Here is a 20,214-nt window from a genome sequence, read left to right as displayed (position 1 = left end):
ATAACAATAATGAACGCCATCGGCAATAATTTCTTGACGTCATCAAGTAGGAAAATAATTTCTAAGTAGCTTCGTCAGTCAATCGAGTAATCAGCTGTTGAGCTGTAACTTGATTATTTCAAAATTCATAAAAACAATATTGTTTTTTTATCGGGTAAAAAAATATTAACATAAATAATTATTGAAGTAGGTATAATCTTTGGACAATTATTGGCTGTACCGAAACACTTTTCCGGGACAATATATAATAATCAAAACCGATACAGTCCCTATCAAACTGAGATGTATGGAAACCTAAGTCCTCATCATAATTCATGATTATTATATATATACATATAATTTTTAATAACAATATGTATAAATGTATAAAATAATATATATATTTTTTTATTAATATATAAGGCTTCAACAACACGTGTTTTAGCCTATATTTAAACAACATTTAGACAAATTAAATTTATGCACATTTTATTTAAGTAATAATTACAGTGAACTACTTGAGTTTATATCGTGAATCGTGAAAAAATTTACTGATTGAAGCAGTTTTCTCGTCTTCGAAAGCTTGGTAAACTGAAGAGGGTTTTTAAGTATCTTGATGCTATTAATACAATATATATATTATTTTTTTATTATTAAAGAAATGACCCTCGGCAACATGTCCATTGGGATAAGACACATTTTTTTTTTAATATAATATAATTTATTATAATTAACGTTTTTGTCGTTTGTGGCGGATCAGCGACAATATTTTAGTTATTTTTTTTTCATCATAATAAAATCACGCCAATGCCGCGAGTTGTAGTCGAGTAAATCATAATAAATAATTTATTATTATTATTATTATTTGGCTCATAATAAATTATGGTGAAGCGCAAGTCCGAGTCGTTTCGTCTGCCGTCGCCACTGCCCCCCGCCACCGGTTCCGCCACTGTATCGCTTCCACCACCGTCGCCACCCAACCACGGCCGACTCTGTCCGGTGTCCGCAGTCCGCGTCCGTTCCGAGTGCATTAGAAGTTTTACGCTCGGCGCATCAACATGTCGTTGTCGTCGTCGCCGTTCATCTTGTCGTCAGCGACGCGCGCGTGCACCGCCACCGCCATTCTGTTGTCGTTGCTGCTGGCGCTGGCCGCCAACCGGGCCGGTGCTGCGGCCGTTGACACGACCGTGGTCGTCGCCGACACTACTGCAGCCACCGTCATTACGTCCACTGCCGATGCCATCGCGTCCACCGCCGATGCCATCGCGTCCACCGCCAATGCCATCGCGTCCACCTCCACGGCCGCCACATCGACCACTGTGGACAACACCCTCGATACCGTCGACATCGCGGACACCGCCGACAACGTCCTCCAGCCGTCTGGTTACGGTTTACCTCCATCGAAGCCATCCCTTCCACCGCCGGTTCGTATACAAAAATATTATTAGTAACGACGATTTTTTAAATCTACGATGCTATGATGCTCTAGGCCTAGGTCGTATACTTAGTTTTTTATGTTTTTTATGTTATTTATTCTAAGTTTCTGAAAAATATCGATTGCCCTCCCCTCCAGTTTTTCCAATTATCGTGACAGTAATAATATAATTATATAGATGATGACCACTCGTCGTTGATAAATATTGGGCACTTGTCGATTTTAGTGTGCCGGTTATCAAACTAAAATGTAATTAACAATTTATATAAAAATATAATATTATTGTGTACATAACCAAAAACCAACACCCCCCCCCCCCCATTTCACGGATGTTTAATGTTTTACCTTTTAATGGTTATGCCTAGTTCAAATCATTAAAATAGTTATAATATAGGTAGGTATACTAAAATATATTGTATATAATGCACATGACCTAATAACGTACGTCGAAGAGTCTAGATCTATTAGAAGTCACTAGCCTAGATTTGCGTTTTTATTTATAATATAATTTATGCGGAAACGAAAGAGGTTCAAGGAAAAGTATGATAAGCTTTTTTTCAATCGATTGTTGAAACCAATGTAATCATAATAATTTGTATCTATAAAGATTATTTATCTATACGAAATATATTAAAACGTTAACGAGATGATGTCGTCCAAGGTATTATACTTTTGAAAAAAAAAAACCCGTCTACCCACCCATGCAGATGTACGAGTATATGTCTATATAGATAGTATAAATATAATATTTTTACCCACATTATGTTTATATATTTCATTTTCACGTACTATATGCATTTCCTGTATTCGCATTCATTTTTGAGCTATAATAGTCTATACTAGAAGCTAAAAACAAAAAAGTAAAATAAAATATTTTGTAATATGTATTTATATTATGATGTATTGTCGATACGCTTTGTATGTAAATATTGTAAATGTGTTTTCTCCATTGTTACTTTATTGGTTCGCAACATGGACCTTATTAGGTAGTTTAAAGTAGTATATAAGGTCTATGGTTCGGAATCACTTGCAAGTACAAAAATGATATTATCACAATAAGGAACCCACAAGATACTTAATTATCGACAGTTAATTCTGCCGATTTTCCGTTACCGCTGCAAAGATTATCTGTACAATTAAACCTATAAAAACTGGTCGATAATATCTGTAATTACAAAATCAGCTTATGATGATATAATAATATTAAAACAACAAACGATACGTATGAAACGCATACGTAAACCATATCCGTCAGTTGTAATGCTACAGTAAATAATAATATTACCTATGTAAAAGTGAAATTTATAATGAGAAAATATTTTCCATTTTACGCCGTTGTAATAGATTTTTAATGCAAACACCGGTAATAATACCATTACCTATATATATATATATATATATATATAAGTGTATTGTGTATACTAATCCAAATATCCAATGTTTATTTAAATTAAAGCTTATGGTTTTTCATCGGAATAAATATTATCGGTAGACATTGAATCGTAAAAGTGAACAATTATCAATACACTAAAATATAATGAACATCGATCTCTGCAATATCTAATGAATTATTATCAGTAAATACGAGTAAAATGTAAGCTCTGCAGTATAATAAACATATATTCCTTTTTTTAAATAGTTATGATAATTGGATGTTCATATGTAATACACATCATACGTTCAAAAATTACTTTGTACGGGCTTAAATTTATTTTTCATTTAGCAATTCCTTTAAGATGCTATGTTTGACCGCCAAGATGGTAAAACAATTCGTTGCTAATATATTAAATATTTCCGTATAATTACTTATGTAACCTTTGGTACATAATACACAAACAGTGTCGTCTAATTAGATTTTAATCATGAATATTTTATTCGTCTTGCAGGCAAAATAATTTATCGATTGGTCAAACACAAATAGAAATGATTATAATAAATTACACGTATTGTAATTTTACGTTTTTTTTTTCGAATTAGAAGGACTACGAGCAAAATATCCTATTAGCAAGGTGATCAGAATTTCGCGTAACAAAAATGGCGACTATATTATTATTATATCATCATACGATTTGTATTACTAAATGTTGATTAACCCTCTCCTCCCACCCCACGTATTTAGGTACGTGTTTAAATTATTATAAAAATAAAAAGCTACAAAATTAATATACTATAATGCACATCGGCAATATCCCCATCATGTCGGTTTATCGAATTTCGATTGTCAAATAATGTTAAAATGTTTATTTAAAAAATTATATAACATGCATTATATATACGTTCATTCAGGTATACTACTTGTATAGTTATAATCATACATCTAATTTTATGAAATAAAGTTATTATATACCTATGCATATACGATGTACAGTTCTACTTTCCATAAATTCTATACCTAATAACGACGATTACGCTACCTATTCCTATATATTTATGTGCTACAATGAGCTCATTGTGCGTGTTTAATTATGAATAATTGTTCGATTAATATTTTGATAGGGAATATAGTATAAAGACATCAGGTGTGAATAAATAACTAATAATTGTTTATCATGTAGGGCATATGTATATCCAATAGTGTTGTTAACAAGTGTCCGTTCGGTAGCAAAGAATATTTACTATTTTCATGACAAATATGATCATAAACGCGGTTAGCATTAAACAACGGTAGTACGACGCCTTAAAGTTTTTTTTGTATAAGACATACTAAATAAAGAATAACAAACAGCCGTAAGGCATATTATATTATATTTTAAATATTATGCTTCTGGTACCTATATTATAGTATATACAGAATTAAAAAGGACATTTTGGATGGTTCATAAATGCTCCCCTCCCATGGCCTTTACGTAGAAAAGACACGCTATGTTATACATGCTCATTGTAAAATTATACTCACTTATCAATAAGCTGAATTTAATTTAATTTAAAAAATATACATATAACATTATAAAATAATATACCTAATATGAACAATTATGTGTATGTAGTCTATATTGTCAATTCAAATCAACTTTTTGTACCTATATAAAATATAAATTATCATTAAAAATTAAATAGTATACTCCGCATAATATTTAAAATTATTATACATATAACTCCCCAGGTAACTCTACAGTAACGAACTCACGTACATTTTTTATCCGAATCTCACAACCCAGCTACCCTGCAGTTACCTAATAAACCTAACCTGTATAGATGTACGCCATTAAAACTTTTGTTCTGTAATATGCATTTATCTATTAGTATAGGTACTGCATCACGGTTAAACCACGGCATAAAGTTAAAAGTTGAATAGAATTAAGTCTATTGTAGTATTATTTGTGTATTTTATTTTACGGTTAACGTTTATTCAATCTAACATTGGTATTTTCTGCACAAAACTTAGGTCCTTCTCCTTCTGTATTAGCTTTTGTAACTGTTACCTGTATATGGCTGTATAGGATGTATTCGTTTTACTTTGCTCAAATCAATGGAACATAAAAATTAATGTTGCGGATGACTGGATGTATTGTTTACAATTTGTTCAATCAAATTACCAAAATGATATGTTCTCGTGAATTTCTATATCTATAGGTAGTTACAAAAACACACTTTTTAATCAAAAAATTTGTTTATTTAGTTGTAAATTGCAATGCATTATTTTACAATGATTAAAAAAATAAAAATATTCCATCATACTAATATATAAGTAAACAACAATATGTTAATCTTATGTACATTCTTCTATATGTTATAGTGTTGGTATTTTCTTGTTTTTGAAAACTAGTAATTTTATTATATCAAACAAAATTCAAACATGTCAATTGTCGAGAGCAGAAATGCGTTTGCATAAGCATAAATCTATTCACGGAAATATTAAACAATACAATCCATTTTTCATTTATGTCTTAAAGTTCAACGCATAGCAAACCGTAATTTTTTTTTTCCAACACACGTGGCCAGATCATATATAACTCGTATTTTACGATATAATGTAATATCATGTATATATTGTATATATTTATAAATGGTTAATCTGCATCCGACGACAAAAAATCTGATAAAAGCGTTAGACATATTTTATTACCAACAGACATTTTTTTTTTTTTTTAATTTAATGTCGCGCCTACGCCATCGTTTTTGATGTTCGGGATAATGGATTTTTCGTTTCTACCGATGGTAACAATAACATTACGACACTATTATCTTTTTATATGTATTTAATGGACGTTAACTGCGGACGTGTCTACGAAAAACAAGAGTGTTGTATACACCCATCATCCGTATATATATACATCATCATAAACGTTAGACACTCGTATAGAACAACAACACAATATATTCGCTCGCCGCGGTCACACACAAAATAACAAATATATACATAAGTACATAACTAATAATAACAAAAATAATAATCATAAATCATTAGTCATTACGTACGTGGAATTCCGATCAGCGCGCATGCCGCCGTAGTTATTGTGAACTTTTTGTTGCTACAGTGAAACCTCCTTTAACGGACACCTCTCAATAGCGGACACCTCCAAATAGCGGACGACGTTTAAGCGACCGAGAGTGTCCGGTATTTAGAGGTTTCAATGTATATGTATTATAGTATAATTTATAATAATGTTATAAAGTGCGTCCGACTTTCGAGTTATAATAATATTATTAGCACATATTATATGCATATTAAACGCTCATACGTAACGCGCTTTACGTATACGAGCTCGTAATACTATTATAATATATATATATTATTAAAGAGCGCAATTCGTCTAAATTCAGATAATCGAGGGCCCCAAACGACGCATAGACGTGCACGCAATTTGTGCATGCGTGGGTAGGTAGGTATATGGTTGTCGTTATTGTTGATGTTGTTATCAATTACAATATAAATGAAAATGATGGTCAACCGAGCAGCGCTTCGAATGCTTCGATCATCAGATTAATGACATCATATTACATACAGTCGAGTCTCTCGAAACTCGAGGTAAATAAAAACAAATCCCACTATTAATATGTATTTTTCAAGTGTTTTATAATATATCTCAAATTCTCAAACAAAACTTAAAAGCATTTAAAGGAAATTTAGTATGCAAGTACGCTTTATGTCCATATTATAAAAATCTCTTACATACGTATAGTTATAGATTAGTAACACCGTGTATTGTGTAAGGAGACAAGGAGTATATTATGGGGACACAAACTTTTTTTTAAAACGTGAAACATTTTTTTGTTTCATACAACAAATTGTTTTTTTTTTTAATTTGACGCTCTAAGTTGAAATAATTTAAACGAGTAGTTTCCGAGTTATTAACTTTATAAGTAAGTGCTATGGATTATTATCCTATCATTTTACTATATCCATTATAATAGGTGAGTATACTATGTAGGTATATTCATTTCTATACATTATACCAAATCCATTATCCATGATATCAATGATAATAGGTTTAACACAATATATCGGGACTAATGGGCCATGTTAATTTGAAAATTATAATCCTATTGTTGGAACGTATAGTTTACTGACATTTTATAATTTGTAAAAAATTGTTTGGATATAATAAGAGCGACATTAAACCTACTATGTATATTTAATTTTTTATTTTAAGGCCACTATAATAGTATACAACAAATTATGATATAACTTAACAGTTAGAAGACAAAAAAGAGAAACAATAAGAATTTAGAATAACTATGGATTAATTATTCTTTTATACTATATTATAAAGACAGCTGTCCTTAGCACTGCTTAAAGTTCAATAACTTAAGAATACTCGTTCTGTGTTCGAATTTCGATTTACATACATTAACGTTTTCAAAAAGATCACGACATGCTTATCAATTTACAGTAGAAAAAGGGGGGTTTTTTTTAAATATTTAACTTTTTTAATTTTAAAAAGAGTGTTTCCTACAATATGACACTTATTTAATGGTGAAAAAGAATTCAGAATTTGAATAAATATGCATCATTACTAGAAATGATAAAATTGGATGAGCATAAAATAATAGCATAATATTATGCTTGATGAATTAGTCGGGAAGCAGTTCACCTGTTCACCCGTACCAATTACAGGCTATATGTTTATAACAATGTGATATTATCAATTAAGTTTAATTATTGTCGTATTTATATACATATAATACTATTATATATTATATATGAAGGCAACATGCATTTTTTATACCTAGTTCCAAAGAAGTATATTTTTGGAGTAATTCTATGTACAAAAGTCGAATTATCGACTAATAGTTTTTAAGTTTTATGTATATACCTACCATTTACTTATTGCTGATCGGGTGAGTGTTACTCACGTGAGTACCTACTCCAGAAAATATTCGTCTACTGCTCCGTTTACTTAAACTTTAAATACTTAAAATACGAATAAACTCCTTGACAGAATTTTGATTTTTATAGTTTTATACATCGAAACACACTGATCATATTGATGCTTCGAAATAAGAAATTAAAAATCTATGCGTTGTCATTCAAAAGAGTAAAAATTAATCAGCCCAAATATGTTTTATTCTTATGAGTATTTTGGTACATTATACTTTATAATCATTATTTTAATTAAAATTAACATAACTAAAAATAAAATCTTAAATTGATATTTTTTTCCCGAACCGTTAACAATGCAGAAAATTATTATATTTGTTTATTATCATATGTCAATATTACCAAACTAGTTGCCCGCTAACGTTAATGTACAATGCTACTAATATGTAAATACAATATTTAAAATATTTTATTAGCATATGAGTTAATAACGTTATATTCACTTTATCCCGGGTGTAGTCGAGTTTTCCGAGTCATCCCTATGCCACACGATAAACGTCTATGATAAATTTTCTTTTAACAATATTATTAAAATATATTATAATATATACTAGAGTATGGTAGTTGGTGGTGCAGGTAGCGATGAACATATTATTATATTACGCACACAATGTCGTGCACAATAATAATAATGCTGATTATTATTCCCATAGTTGTAGCACTTACACACAGGCTGAATCCTTGTATATTTCGATCAATAATGTACTATTATTATATATCAATGCATCTAATATCTGCGTATATTGTGTTATAGTTTTTATGAAGGGCATTGATAAGACGTTTCGATGAAAAAAATTTGATAGTGATTCTGAATCCATATATTAATATTAGTATGATGTGTGCATTATACATCTATATGTAATATATGTACATAATGTATAGTACGAGAGTCCTCGTCCTTGCGTCTTAACCTAACCTAACCTATATCATAAACTATAGCTTCATCCGAATGAAAACAATCAAATTATGTTTTATTAATATTTCCGTTCAACTCATGCAGATGCAGTACACCTACTTTGATACTATTTTGAATCGAATTATGTAAAAAAGTTTTCAAAGAAAATATGTAATTTTTATTGAAATTTTATAAAAAAAAAAAATGTTCATGAACTTGAAACGGAGTGTACGCGTGACCTATATTATCTGAATATTAATAATAGGTGCCCAGCTACCAGCTATATTAATATTATATTATTATGTTTCAATCGGTTTTTATTATTTATTTTTTAAGGTTCGAGTGAACTATTGATTTATTTTCTGTCACATGCAGTAACATTTTTGTATTTCATCTCACATATCTAAGCACGTATGGATGCTACCCTAACCTACTACTACCTACTTATTATCATAATGGCCATATATTTTGTTTAAATATTTATTTAAAAAAATAAATCGGTATGTGCCACTATATTTAGTATAATTTAAACTAAAACGGTCATGTCTCATGTAAAACGTGTTGTCCACTCATTTATTTTATTCGGATAACAATATTAATGAACAATTAATCGAAGAAAAAAACGTGTTCAATTTTCTTTTCGTTTCATAACTAGGTAGAAGTAAACAATGTGTTACTTTTATGTCTTATCTTCTAATGATCTGTAATTGAATAATAGAATTGTATAATATAATATTTTAAATAATGAATGAAACTAAAAATTGTATAAAATGTTTTTTTCGATGTGTTTTTATTTTTTATGCCCTGGCTGCATACTACCTACATTATTCAATATATTTGGCTCAGGTATAATACTTTAAGTTTGACATGTCTATACTCTACAACATAAGCATGCACATTAACTGAAAAGTTTAAGAAATCGTATCACTTTTTCGAATGAATTATTTTATTGATATTTTTATAACGTATCATCATAGGTATATACGTCATTTATAATTTATATAGGTATTAGCTTTGACTAATTCGTTAAAAAATGTGCCCACTATATTTGTTTATAGTTGGTTAATAACAACTCTATGAAACAACCAAAATATAGGAGTCTGTATGTTGTGTATTAATGAATCACATAGATTGGCTAGACTTTATAAATATTTGTATACTGTTGTAAGTTATTTTATGTGATTGCGAAAAAATAACACACAAATAAAATAAGCACACAACAAACTAAAAGTATGGGTTATTTCATAGTATAGATATAAAATAGCTATATATATACTGAACTATGTCTAAACAGTATAAAGGTATTAATTGTTAATTTTATTTCAACGACTTAAACAAAATAGTAAATAGTTGAATAGCTATCGGATTGATGTAGAATAACAAGTGGTAAATTCAGATAGGTATGATTATTTAGTCATATAAAGCATAACATTAAATAGTTTAGCTAGCAAATAATTGCCATTTCCTAATTGATGCTATACTATGACACTATTTTAGCAGTAAACATATACTATATAAATACTAAAAGTATCTATTCAATTTTTTTTAAATCGCATATATCAATACAAAAAATGAAATTTTAACGTTCAGTACTGCAGTTATAATAAGTTAACTTTATATAAGTTATTTGTTGTACTTAATAATTGTCTGACTAATTAATTACTCATCAAAAATTCAAGTTGTGTAAATTGAAATTCTTTGAAAAAATATTCTGCTTAGAAATTTGACATTAAAAATGTGTATACCTACCATCAATTAAAAAAAATTAAATTAAATAATTAAAAAATTTTAACAAAAGAAAAATAGTAAAACAATACATTATTTTTTATTCGATTTTTAATGACTTAAAACTATTATTATATGAATTTACTTGTATAAACGATGATATAATTTTCGTAATAATGAGTGAAAAGTTAAAAGAATATCTGTAAAATAATAATAAAAAAATTAAAATTAAAAATGTTTCTTCATTTTTTGTTATAAAAATGTATTGTTCTTGCTTGAATTAATTTTATTTTTAATACTAGTTTTGCTAATATTATATAAACGAATTACAGCGTAACCTAAATAGTTACTAACTAATCATAATATGTATGATGTGTATTTCACATTTCTAGTTCAAACGAAATAATTGATCAATAATTAATTGTTATTTTAGGCCTTGGCTACAAATGGAGACATTTACAGTTTCGTCGTACATTCGAAAATCAAGTACAGATATGCACAGACTGTTGTATCAAGTCGCGTTGCCAACAAAAAAAATACTTCCCAAGAAGTACAGTTCTACGTAACTCTTCCAGAATCTGCATTTGTTTCTAAATTTTTAATGTAAGTTATTTATTATTTTATATGTTACTATTAATTTGATATTGTTGGATCATAAAATCCAATTAATCAGTCCTTTTTTGGATTTAGGGAAATAAACGAAAAAGTGTACGAAGCTTACGTAAAAGAAAAGAAAGAAGCCAAAGAAGAATATATTGCTGCAGTTAACTCGGGTCAGACGGCGGCTCATGTCGAGCAAAAGTAAGTACAGTCTATAGTGACCTTAAAATTTAAAATCATTTCTCAACTTAAATGTTGACAAATAATACTTAATTGTTGTATCTACAGCGCAAGAGATTCGAATAAGTTTACGGTTTCTGTACACGTGGAAGCTGAAAGTAAAGTTACGTTTAATCTCACTTACGAACAATTGTTAAACAGGAAATTGGGAATTTATGAAAACATAATAAACTTACAACCCGGACAAGTGAGTAGCTACAAGTCCTCTGTCATGGACTTATTATGACTGTCGGAATCCTAATATTATCTTGTAATTATTGTTATTATACGAGTAGGTAGTTAAAAACTTGCAAGTTATAGTAGACATCGAAGAGTCATCGAACATAACGAAATTGGAAGTGCCAGACATAAAAACAGCAAATGAAATAGAAACTACAATTAGTAGTAAGCATACATAATTATTAAACAATTTGCGGCGTGAATATTTTCTTTAATCGATATAGCGCATTGAAAAGTTGTCTATCTATAGTATTAAGTATAGGTTCAAGTAATAACAAACAACATTAATAAAGTAGTTCAATAGAGCAATTTAGTTAATGAAACAAATTTTATTACTGAAATATGTTATTGTTTTCATCAATTTTTTAGTATTATACAATTAACTACATTTCTTTACAATGAGCCATTAATATATTTTAAAATAAACCATGATCATTTTAATTATTGTTTTGCCTTCCTATTTCGTAATATTTTATCTTTTTCATACAATTATTATGTTGTACCTAGATTCTATTCTAATGACATACAAATGTATTTCAGAAAACAAATTGGCGAAAATTTCCCATGAGTCAGGCAACAAAGCAACGATAACATGGAGTCCAAGTGTTAAAGAGCAATTAACATTTACGGATCGTGGTGTTAAAGGCCAATTTATAGTTCAATATGACGTAGATCATAAATCTGCACCAAATCAAGTTCTTGTATGTTATTTATAATTAATAAGTATAATATAATATACTTCTCGTTGTGGAATATGTACGTCAGTCATGTAAAATTTATGTTTATGAAATAACGTAATTTTTGTTTACTTATTTTTTTTTAATACATATTGAATTAAAGAGCATATTTTAACGAATCATTAGAAATGTTTATATACATAAATTTTAAATTTTTTATTAAATTAAAATTTTTTCAAATAAAATGTAACCATACACTGGCACATTAAAAAATAATCGAGTTATTCAATAAATTAATCGTGTATTATATTAATTTTAGTGTAAAAATATCCTCACAAATTTGATAACAAAAACTAATTAATTGAAAAGACGTAACATTTATTTATGTGTCAATGCGGCTTCATATCTTTTGAAAACAAAAGGAAATACGATTATCTTTCTGAATTAAAAATAATAATTATAAAACATTTTTAATGAATAATTTTATGTACACTCTTTGTTTTAATCTAATTTCAGTGAAATAAGTGAATGAAAATTTATCATATTCAAAAACATGAGTTTTAGGTACAATTTATTATACTAATGTAATGTACTTATCTTGCTATAAGAAATAATTAGTATTATTTTATAATAATTATTTTTAAATACATTGTTGTATATAGTCTGGTTATATTCGACGTAGATAAATTGATTAAAAAATACTACTAATCAATTAAAATTTTAAAATATATACTTCGAGGAACAAAAGAAATCAAAATTACGCTTCAGCCTAGGATATGAATTTACTTAATTGTATTATTTTTATAAAAATATTCATAGTCGACAATTTTATTATTAATCTTTAACCGTCAATATGATTAGGTATACAACTTCTTGTAAATTGTTTGTAAATAAACCAAATTTACAGAACACACAAATAATTTGAGGATAATTATTGCTTATTAATATTGATTTTAAAATAAATACGAATTTAGGTATATTAATTAAATCATTACGGTTTATAGATCGACGATGGATATTTCGTGCATTTCTTTGCACCTACGGATTTGAAGCCACTTAGGACCCACGTCATATTTGTGCTCGATGTTAGTGGTTCAATGGTTGGACAGAAATTACCTCAAGTGAAAGAAGCTATGGGTCAAATTCTTTCAGAAATCCATTCCGAAGATTTTTTCACGTTGATACTTTTCTCAGATTTCGCTCAAGTAAACGTGCAATTTTCTTACACAGACAAATAAAATGTTTGCTAGTAAATTTTAATTATTTGTCAATGAAATTCTCGTACGACAGGTCTGGACAATAAACGCTACTCAAGAAACGTCGAATCGCTGGGACGAAAACGGTAGCAACTGGAAAATGAACAATAATTTTAGTTTGGAGACATTGGGAGAAAACCGTTTCGTTTTTCCGGCGACCGAGCAGAACATACAATACGCCAAGAAATTCATTCAGGACTTGACATCGGAGAGCAGTAAGACACGATACAAGGATAAATATTATACTATGCAAAGGGGTGACTAGGGTGGGGAGGCTAGGGGTTATACCCTCCACCTTATTGTCCGTATAAATATCCATCATAATTGTGGATTCGGAATTAGCACCAAAATTAATTTCTATATGTATATTATTACTTATCACTTATAACATCCTCCCACCATTCCAAAAATTTCTGACCGGCGATACTGATGATATAAAAACCAAGTATATGAAGTAGTATGATTACGATTGTATAATTGTGTACTGTTTTACAATAAGGTACAAATATGGAAGATGCCCTGACCAAAGCTCACTTGATCGCCAAATTGGGCGAAACGCGTTTCAAAGATGGTGCTAACACACCAAAACCTATTATCGTGTTTTTAACCGACGGCGAACCGACCACAGGGATTACCGAACCCCAGGAATTGATTAAATATGTTTCTAACACAAACGAAGAGAAGTGAGTTGATAACTGTTGTTGTATACCTAATGCTATAGTGTACGACATTGTTCGTGTAATAATAATAACTGCTCATCATTCGGACTAATGTTCGTTATTGGCTAAAATCGTTTGCTAAATACGATTAAATAAATAAAGAGCCCGGCAGGCCACCATAGCCAGAGACGTGACGGCGGAAGACGGGGCCTAGACTATTTATAATAAAATATGAAAATATAATGCGATAGTAATGAGTGGGAGACTGGCCCACCACTGCTAATAAGATTTTGTATTGATTATTCAATAAACGATGGGGGCCGGAGGAGAAGTATTGGCAACATAGTTCCTTCTCCGGTCCTCGATACCATATAAAAAAATAAAATAAAAAAAATACGATTAAATAAAACATTTGGTAATATAATGATGTTGATTGTTATTATTAGGTATCCGATCTTTAGTTTGGGATTTGGTGAAGGGGCGGATATTGATTTCCTTAAGAAACTCTCATTGAATAACACCGGTTTCGCAAGGGTCATTTACGAAGCTTCGGATGCGTCGTTACAATTGCGTAACTTTTACAAGGAAATATCGTCTCCCGTTTTGTCCAACGTCACCTTCAAATACATTGACGAACAGGTAAAAATCAAAAACAGTGTTAGAGTTTGTGTTTTTATTCATCATAAATCGATTGTACATTTACAACTTACAGGTCGACAACGTTACTGTGACAAAAAAATCATTTAACCTGTTGTTCAAAGGCACAGAATTAGTAGTGGCCGGAAAGTTGAAAGATGGTAAATCGGTTGATTTTAACGGCACTTTGGACGCCGATTCAACTGAAGGAGATTTCAAAGGTCCTGTCATCATCACATGTTTTGATGTCCCCATCGCTCCTCCAGACGTTGTTCCTCAGAAAAGAAGAATTGGTAATTAATTATATTGTCGTGACTGTCGTATACACAATTTATGTGTTCATTGCGCATGTACACAAGGTTTCGTTGACAACTTACCAGAATTTTTTTTTTTTTGTATACCGATAACAGGTCATCTAGAGAAATTATGGGCATTTTTGAACATACAACAACTGATGGATGAATACGAACTAAACAAAAATGAGAATTCTACAGCAAAAGCTAAGGCACTCGAACTAGCATTAGAAGTCAGTATTAATAAACATGTATTTTTAACTGCATAACTTTTGTTAAAAATGTATATTTTATAATATTTTTGTGCATGGGATTTTTAGTACTCATTTGTTACTCCGTTAACGTCCTTAGTTGTTGTCAAACCTAATGATACAATTACATCAGCGGCTCCCGAAAAAATAAAACCACTTAACGATCGATATAATTTCGGTAGGTACCAAACCTATTGATACGAATCTGTTTTGTAAAGAGAGAACTGACATCATTGAATTTCATTTTATTTTAATGTTTCAGGTTCTCTAATGGCCAGCAGCCCACTTTTTCAATTAGGTGCGTCTTGTAAAAACATTCACTTATAGGATATCTGGTACTTACACCAGTGACATTAAATTTTGAAATATTGTATTGTTTTAGGTTCATCTGCAGGCTCGATGATGTCGGCAAACAGTTTTGCTTTACATCCCGCACCTCCAGGTATATCAGCTATTTCGTTGAAAGGTATTATTTTCAAAACCATTTATTTATGTCCTTTAACTGCGTTCAAGATTCCAAAATAAATTGTTATTTATATTATTATAATTTGTTGTTGTAGCTAGTTCTGGTGTTGTTAGTCCTAGTCTATATTCGGCCGTACCCGAAGATGCATTAATTGCTGCATCCGAAATGGTTCCTTTTTCAACTATTTCGTCAACTCTCGTTGCAGATGCAGATAAATTAGTGCCGACCTCGGTTGTAGATTCTCCAAAAATTGTAACAGAGGAATCAAATTCTTCATCGTTACACGATATCAAAGAACTAACATGGCTGAGTGATTCTATTACATTGAACGCAACTAATGCAGTTTACCAAGTATCATTCAATACGGTGAGTGATCCCTGACTGGTACAGAGAGTTTTGATTTATAATTTATTACAAAATTTATGTTGTACGTTTATTGTTCAATTTTTGTTTAGAGTGGTCAATCTTATCAAAACTGTACAACACCCGACCAAATCCATGGTAATTGTAAACATTTAAAAGACTGCGTGGTGGCTTCAATCCTGAACTCATTTGATACATACCTTTCACTGTTTTGTCCAATAGAATCATTGTAAGTACAGCATTTTTTGTATGGTATACTATTATAATTTTGTATTGTAAACTTGCAAACATTTGAGCCTATGAAATTTGTTGGTATATCAAGTCATTTAAATTATATAGTATTTTATACTTAATTCTATAAATTAATATAAATTTGTTTTTTTCGAAACTTTTTTCCTCTCTCAAACAAAAAGAAATTTTTGTTGTAATCTAAGAAAAACGTTGAGTAATATCGCATAATGGCTATAAAAAATATTTATTCATAATTTATTATCGCTCAATCATAATATATAATTGTTTATTGGTTTGAAAAGTTTGTTTTGGTACTCAGATGTTTAAAATTGTAATTTATTTATTTTTCTATATGATTAAGGAAATTAATATTTTAAAAAGATAGTTAATGGTTTGTAATTTGTATTAATTAATTATGGAGATAAATCATTCTGTATAATATTCCATATAAAGTGTATTGTAAATACTAAAATACCTCCCTATTAAATGTTTTATAAGAAATAGTTTTATTTTCTTTACAGGTATGCAGGAATTTGCTGTTTAGTGTAAAATGTAAATGTACGAATGTTTATAAATTTCAAGAATTCAGAGAATTATTAATATTTTTTATGTGTTTAAGTTATTTATTATTATTGATTATTGACTTATATTTTATGTACCTTTGTATTATCAATTAAACATAATTATTAATCCAAATTATTGTTAATTTCCTAAAACCAGATATCCACTATTGATTAGCCTAACGGTTCCTCGATTTGTTTTTTGTTTTTTTATCCTGCTTCATATTCATATTTTTTCAGCGATTTTTAAGTGTCTGTTGTTCTGCATTATTTTAAAATTGGAAAACTGAAAATGCTATTTTGGCAGAATGACTGGCTGATCAACGTAGAGTATAATGATAGCTGGAGAATTAAAATCATCACGTGACCTTTGTACTATCATTATATAGGGTTAGGGTTATGAATGGATTTTTCGAAATTCGTATTTTAAAAAGGTGCTCATGCAAAGAATTTGAGATTTCAACAGAAATTGAAATGTTCATTTTGTGTATAAGCAAATTTTTAGGTTGCCAATTATTACATATTACAGATTATAATAAAAGTAATAGTAGAGAATTATAATAAAAAAAAAAATATAGTAGAAATTAGTTTTATTTTTATGTATAAATTACACCATTAGTTACTCGAGCAGATGAGCTATAAGATAAACTCAGTTTGTACTTAAAAGTAATTTAGCAGATGCAAATAATTTATACAATATATTTCCATTTAAATTTTGAAGGGAATCAGGAGCTTAAAAAAAAAAACTTATTTACTAGTTAACATTTGAGCATGGACTTGCCTGTGGTTTAATTGGTTTAATTTACAAGTCTTATGTCAGTATGTATTTGCAAAATATCATAGGTGATGCACTTGATGCAGTTATTAGATGTCAACAGACAACATATCAATAAAATAAATAATTTTTTATAAATAATGATTTTCAATTGGAATGTTGTACCAAGGCTTGATATTTTGGTTTTATACAATAAATATATTCCATAACTCTATTTTAGTTCTAATGATTATTTTAAAACTAATATTTAAAGTTTATTTTGGATTATAATAATGGAAATAATAAGTAAAATTAAGTACAAAAAAAGTTTAAAAAAGTATACCTTATATATAAAATACACTGTAATGTACATTTGAGTGTTTACTTATTATAAAGATAATTGAATATATTGTATTTATTTTTTAATAGTATTCATATTAATGAATATCAAAAAGGAATAAAATAAGTGAAACATATTATAAAAGTGTTCTGTCATCTTTATTCTATTTCATATAAAATTATTTGATATGAATAACTCTGTGTACATTTATAATATAAAAAAAAAATTTTTAATAACTAATATAATTTTTTTTTATATATTTGAAGTGATTTTCTGTTTGGTGGGAATACTTATGAATTTTTAGAAAGCAGTTTTATTACAATTTTAAATGCTAAAATTCATTATTATTGAATTTTATTTTCACTCATTTATTATTTAAACTTTATTGTGTTTTCTAACAATTGTTATTTTTTTGAAGATCCAAAACCTGAAAATCCCATTAATGCTGCCATATCATCGTTTTGAGGTTCATCATCTAATTCATCATGTTTTCGTTTTTTCTCCTTCTTTTTTTCTTTCCTATATTCTTTTAACTTCTCTTCCTAAAAATAATATTAACAAATAAATAAAAAATACTAGAATTTAAATTATATTCAAAATTTAAAATTACTTCTTCTTTCAATTCTCGTAAACGCTGTTCTAAATCATAATCTTTTTTTTTTTCTTCCATTTTTTTTTTATTTGTTTCAAATCTTTTTTTAACTTGATCCAATGATGATCTTTCAATTTTCATGGACATTCCTAAATTTCTTTGATCTAAAAATATGACGTTATGTAACTGTTAATCACTATTTAATTGTAAAATCATTCAGAATACTACCAATCAATCTCAATATCAAGATTTGTAAGTGATAATTTCAATTTAATTCTTGTTTCTTGAGTTTTTAAATAAAATAAGTTATATTTGAGTAATAAAACACGAACACAAGAAAAAAAAATGTGAAGTTAATTGTTATCCCCCATAAAAGTTAAGTTTTTGAGACTGACTGTTTACTAATCAGTAATCAATAAAAACTGGATTCTTGTGCAATTGCATCTTTTTAATTTTTTATTGCATGTTTTGATTCCAATACAAATATTTTAAATTATATTTCATCAAAATGTTTATTTTCTTATTATCACAGGTATTACAGGTATTATTTATAGATTTTATTACATTATCATTATTGTCTGACCTAGGACTTAATATAGTAGGTGTACAATGTAAAAACATAACAATGGGTGTTGCAACCATATACAGTAAATTGACAACTAGCTACGATCAAATAGTCTACTGTTAAAGCAGTAACAAAAACACAAATATATTTTCATGATGGTCACACTACTGATATACCATTTACTATTTAGACATATTATGTTAAAAATGTTATTTTCCCGGGAGAAGTTAACACATTATTTTTGCTTTATACCTACTACATACAAAATATAATATGAAACAAGTGATAAGAAAAAATATAATATTAAGTACCTACTCTGACTAAGCTTTTGTTCTCTAATTCCTAATAAGCTAATAACTTAATTTTGTATGTTTTCAGATTTTTGTTGCACAAAAATACAGTCTTTAATAACTAATGAATAATTCATTTTGAGAGAACAACATAGGTATCACTGAATAATATTCAAATGCATTGTTTTAAAATTACATAGTATGTAGACTTACGTTTTTTTCCATTTATATGATCCAGAAAATTAATGGAATCTTTAACCACACAATCGCAAACATTACAGTAATATCTGAAATAAAACAAGATTGGTTTAGTAAAAAATCAAATAATAAAAAAAATTATTATTTATTACCCTCCACTTTGTGAAGAAGGAGTGGCTTTAGTAATTACAACACTTTTTCCAAGTTTTGAGTCTAAGTCTACGCGGTAATCTCGTTGTTTGAGCATTTCTCTTTTTATTGGTGATAGGTCCTTGGAACGATCGTCGTCGAGATCGTCCATCAGTCTCTTTCTGGCTAACTTTTCGTACTCGTCTCGGTCCCATTTTCGCCGATGATCTTCCGGTCTCTATAAAACATTAAAATCAAAATTATTACTACACTAACAAACTGCCTTTTAAACAATTAGTAGAAAAGAATGTACACTCACACTACTTGATGACATTATGGTTTTGTTTTAATTAATATTTTATATTTAATATTAATTTTATATTGTCAGTTTAATAGTTTAAATAAAAATAGAATAGTTTAAAATAATGAACACATATGAGAGAAAATATTATGTTTTAGTTATAAAGTGGATACTGGATAGTATAATAGTATATTTTGATATTAACTTAAAAGATTTTATTTTTTGTTTTGTCCAGCTT

At 28.7% G+C, this 20,214-nt stretch overlaps 2 protein-coding genes across 3 annotated transcripts; one reads left to right on the top strand and one right to left on the bottom strand.

The window, feature by feature from the left end:
- The first annotated feature begins 1,002 nt into the window (after positions 1–1,002).
- LOC107170859 (inter-alpha-trypsin inhibitor heavy chain H3-like) lies at positions 1,003–16,943 on the top strand. Of its 2 annotated transcripts, XM_089226135.1 has the most exons (18): positions 1,003–1,403; positions 10,790–10,959; positions 11,047–11,157; positions 11,245–11,383; positions 11,472–11,580; positions 11,956–12,116; positions 13,097–13,297; positions 13,383–13,563; positions 13,848–14,031; positions 14,454–14,646; positions 14,720–14,936; positions 15,054–15,169; positions 15,257–15,365; positions 15,450–15,485; positions 15,570–15,653; positions 15,748–16,019; positions 16,109–16,245; positions 16,769–16,943. In XM_089226135.1, exons 1-18 carry the CDS (start codon positions 1,038–1,040, stop codon positions 16,794–16,796), a joined length of 2,814 nt encoding a protein of 937 aa, XP_089082261.1. In that variant the 5' UTR covers positions 1,003–1,037; the 3' UTR covers positions 16,797–16,943. The 2 variants fall into 2 exon arrangements, with proteins under 2 accessions (XP_089082261.1, XP_089082260.1); XM_089226134.1 differs by lacking the exons at positions 1,003–1,403; positions 10,790–10,959; positions 11,047–11,157; ... (6 more) ...; positions 14,454–14,646; positions 14,720–14,936 and having other exon boundaries at positions 15,035–15,169; positions 15,859–16,019.
- A 611-nt stretch (positions 16,944–17,554) lies between these two features.
- LOC107170861 (zinc finger matrin-type protein 2) lies at positions 17,555–20,214 on the bottom strand. Its single transcript, XM_089226136.1, has 5 exons — positions 19,995–20,214; positions 19,699–19,913; positions 19,562–19,635; positions 18,512–18,657; positions 17,555–18,443 (listed from the first exon to the last, which is right to left on the bottom strand). The coding sequence occupies exons 1-5, from the start codon at positions 20,007–20,009 to the stop codon at positions 18,306–18,308; spliced, it is 588 nt and encodes a 195-aa protein (XP_089082262.1). The 5' UTR covers positions 20,010–20,214; the 3' UTR covers positions 17,555–18,305.

This window comes from Diuraphis noxia, unplaced genomic scaffold, assembly GCF_037042655.1.
Source record: "Diuraphis noxia isolate RWA-SAM2 unplaced genomic scaffold, SU_Dnox_SAM2 contig0004, whole genome shotgun sequence".
Lineage (NCBI taxonomy): Eukaryota > Metazoa > Arthropoda > Insecta > Hemiptera > Aphididae > Diuraphis > Diuraphis noxia.
The sequence above is the reverse complement of the archived record's forward strand: the minus strand, read 5'-3'. Positions and strand labels throughout refer to the sequence as shown.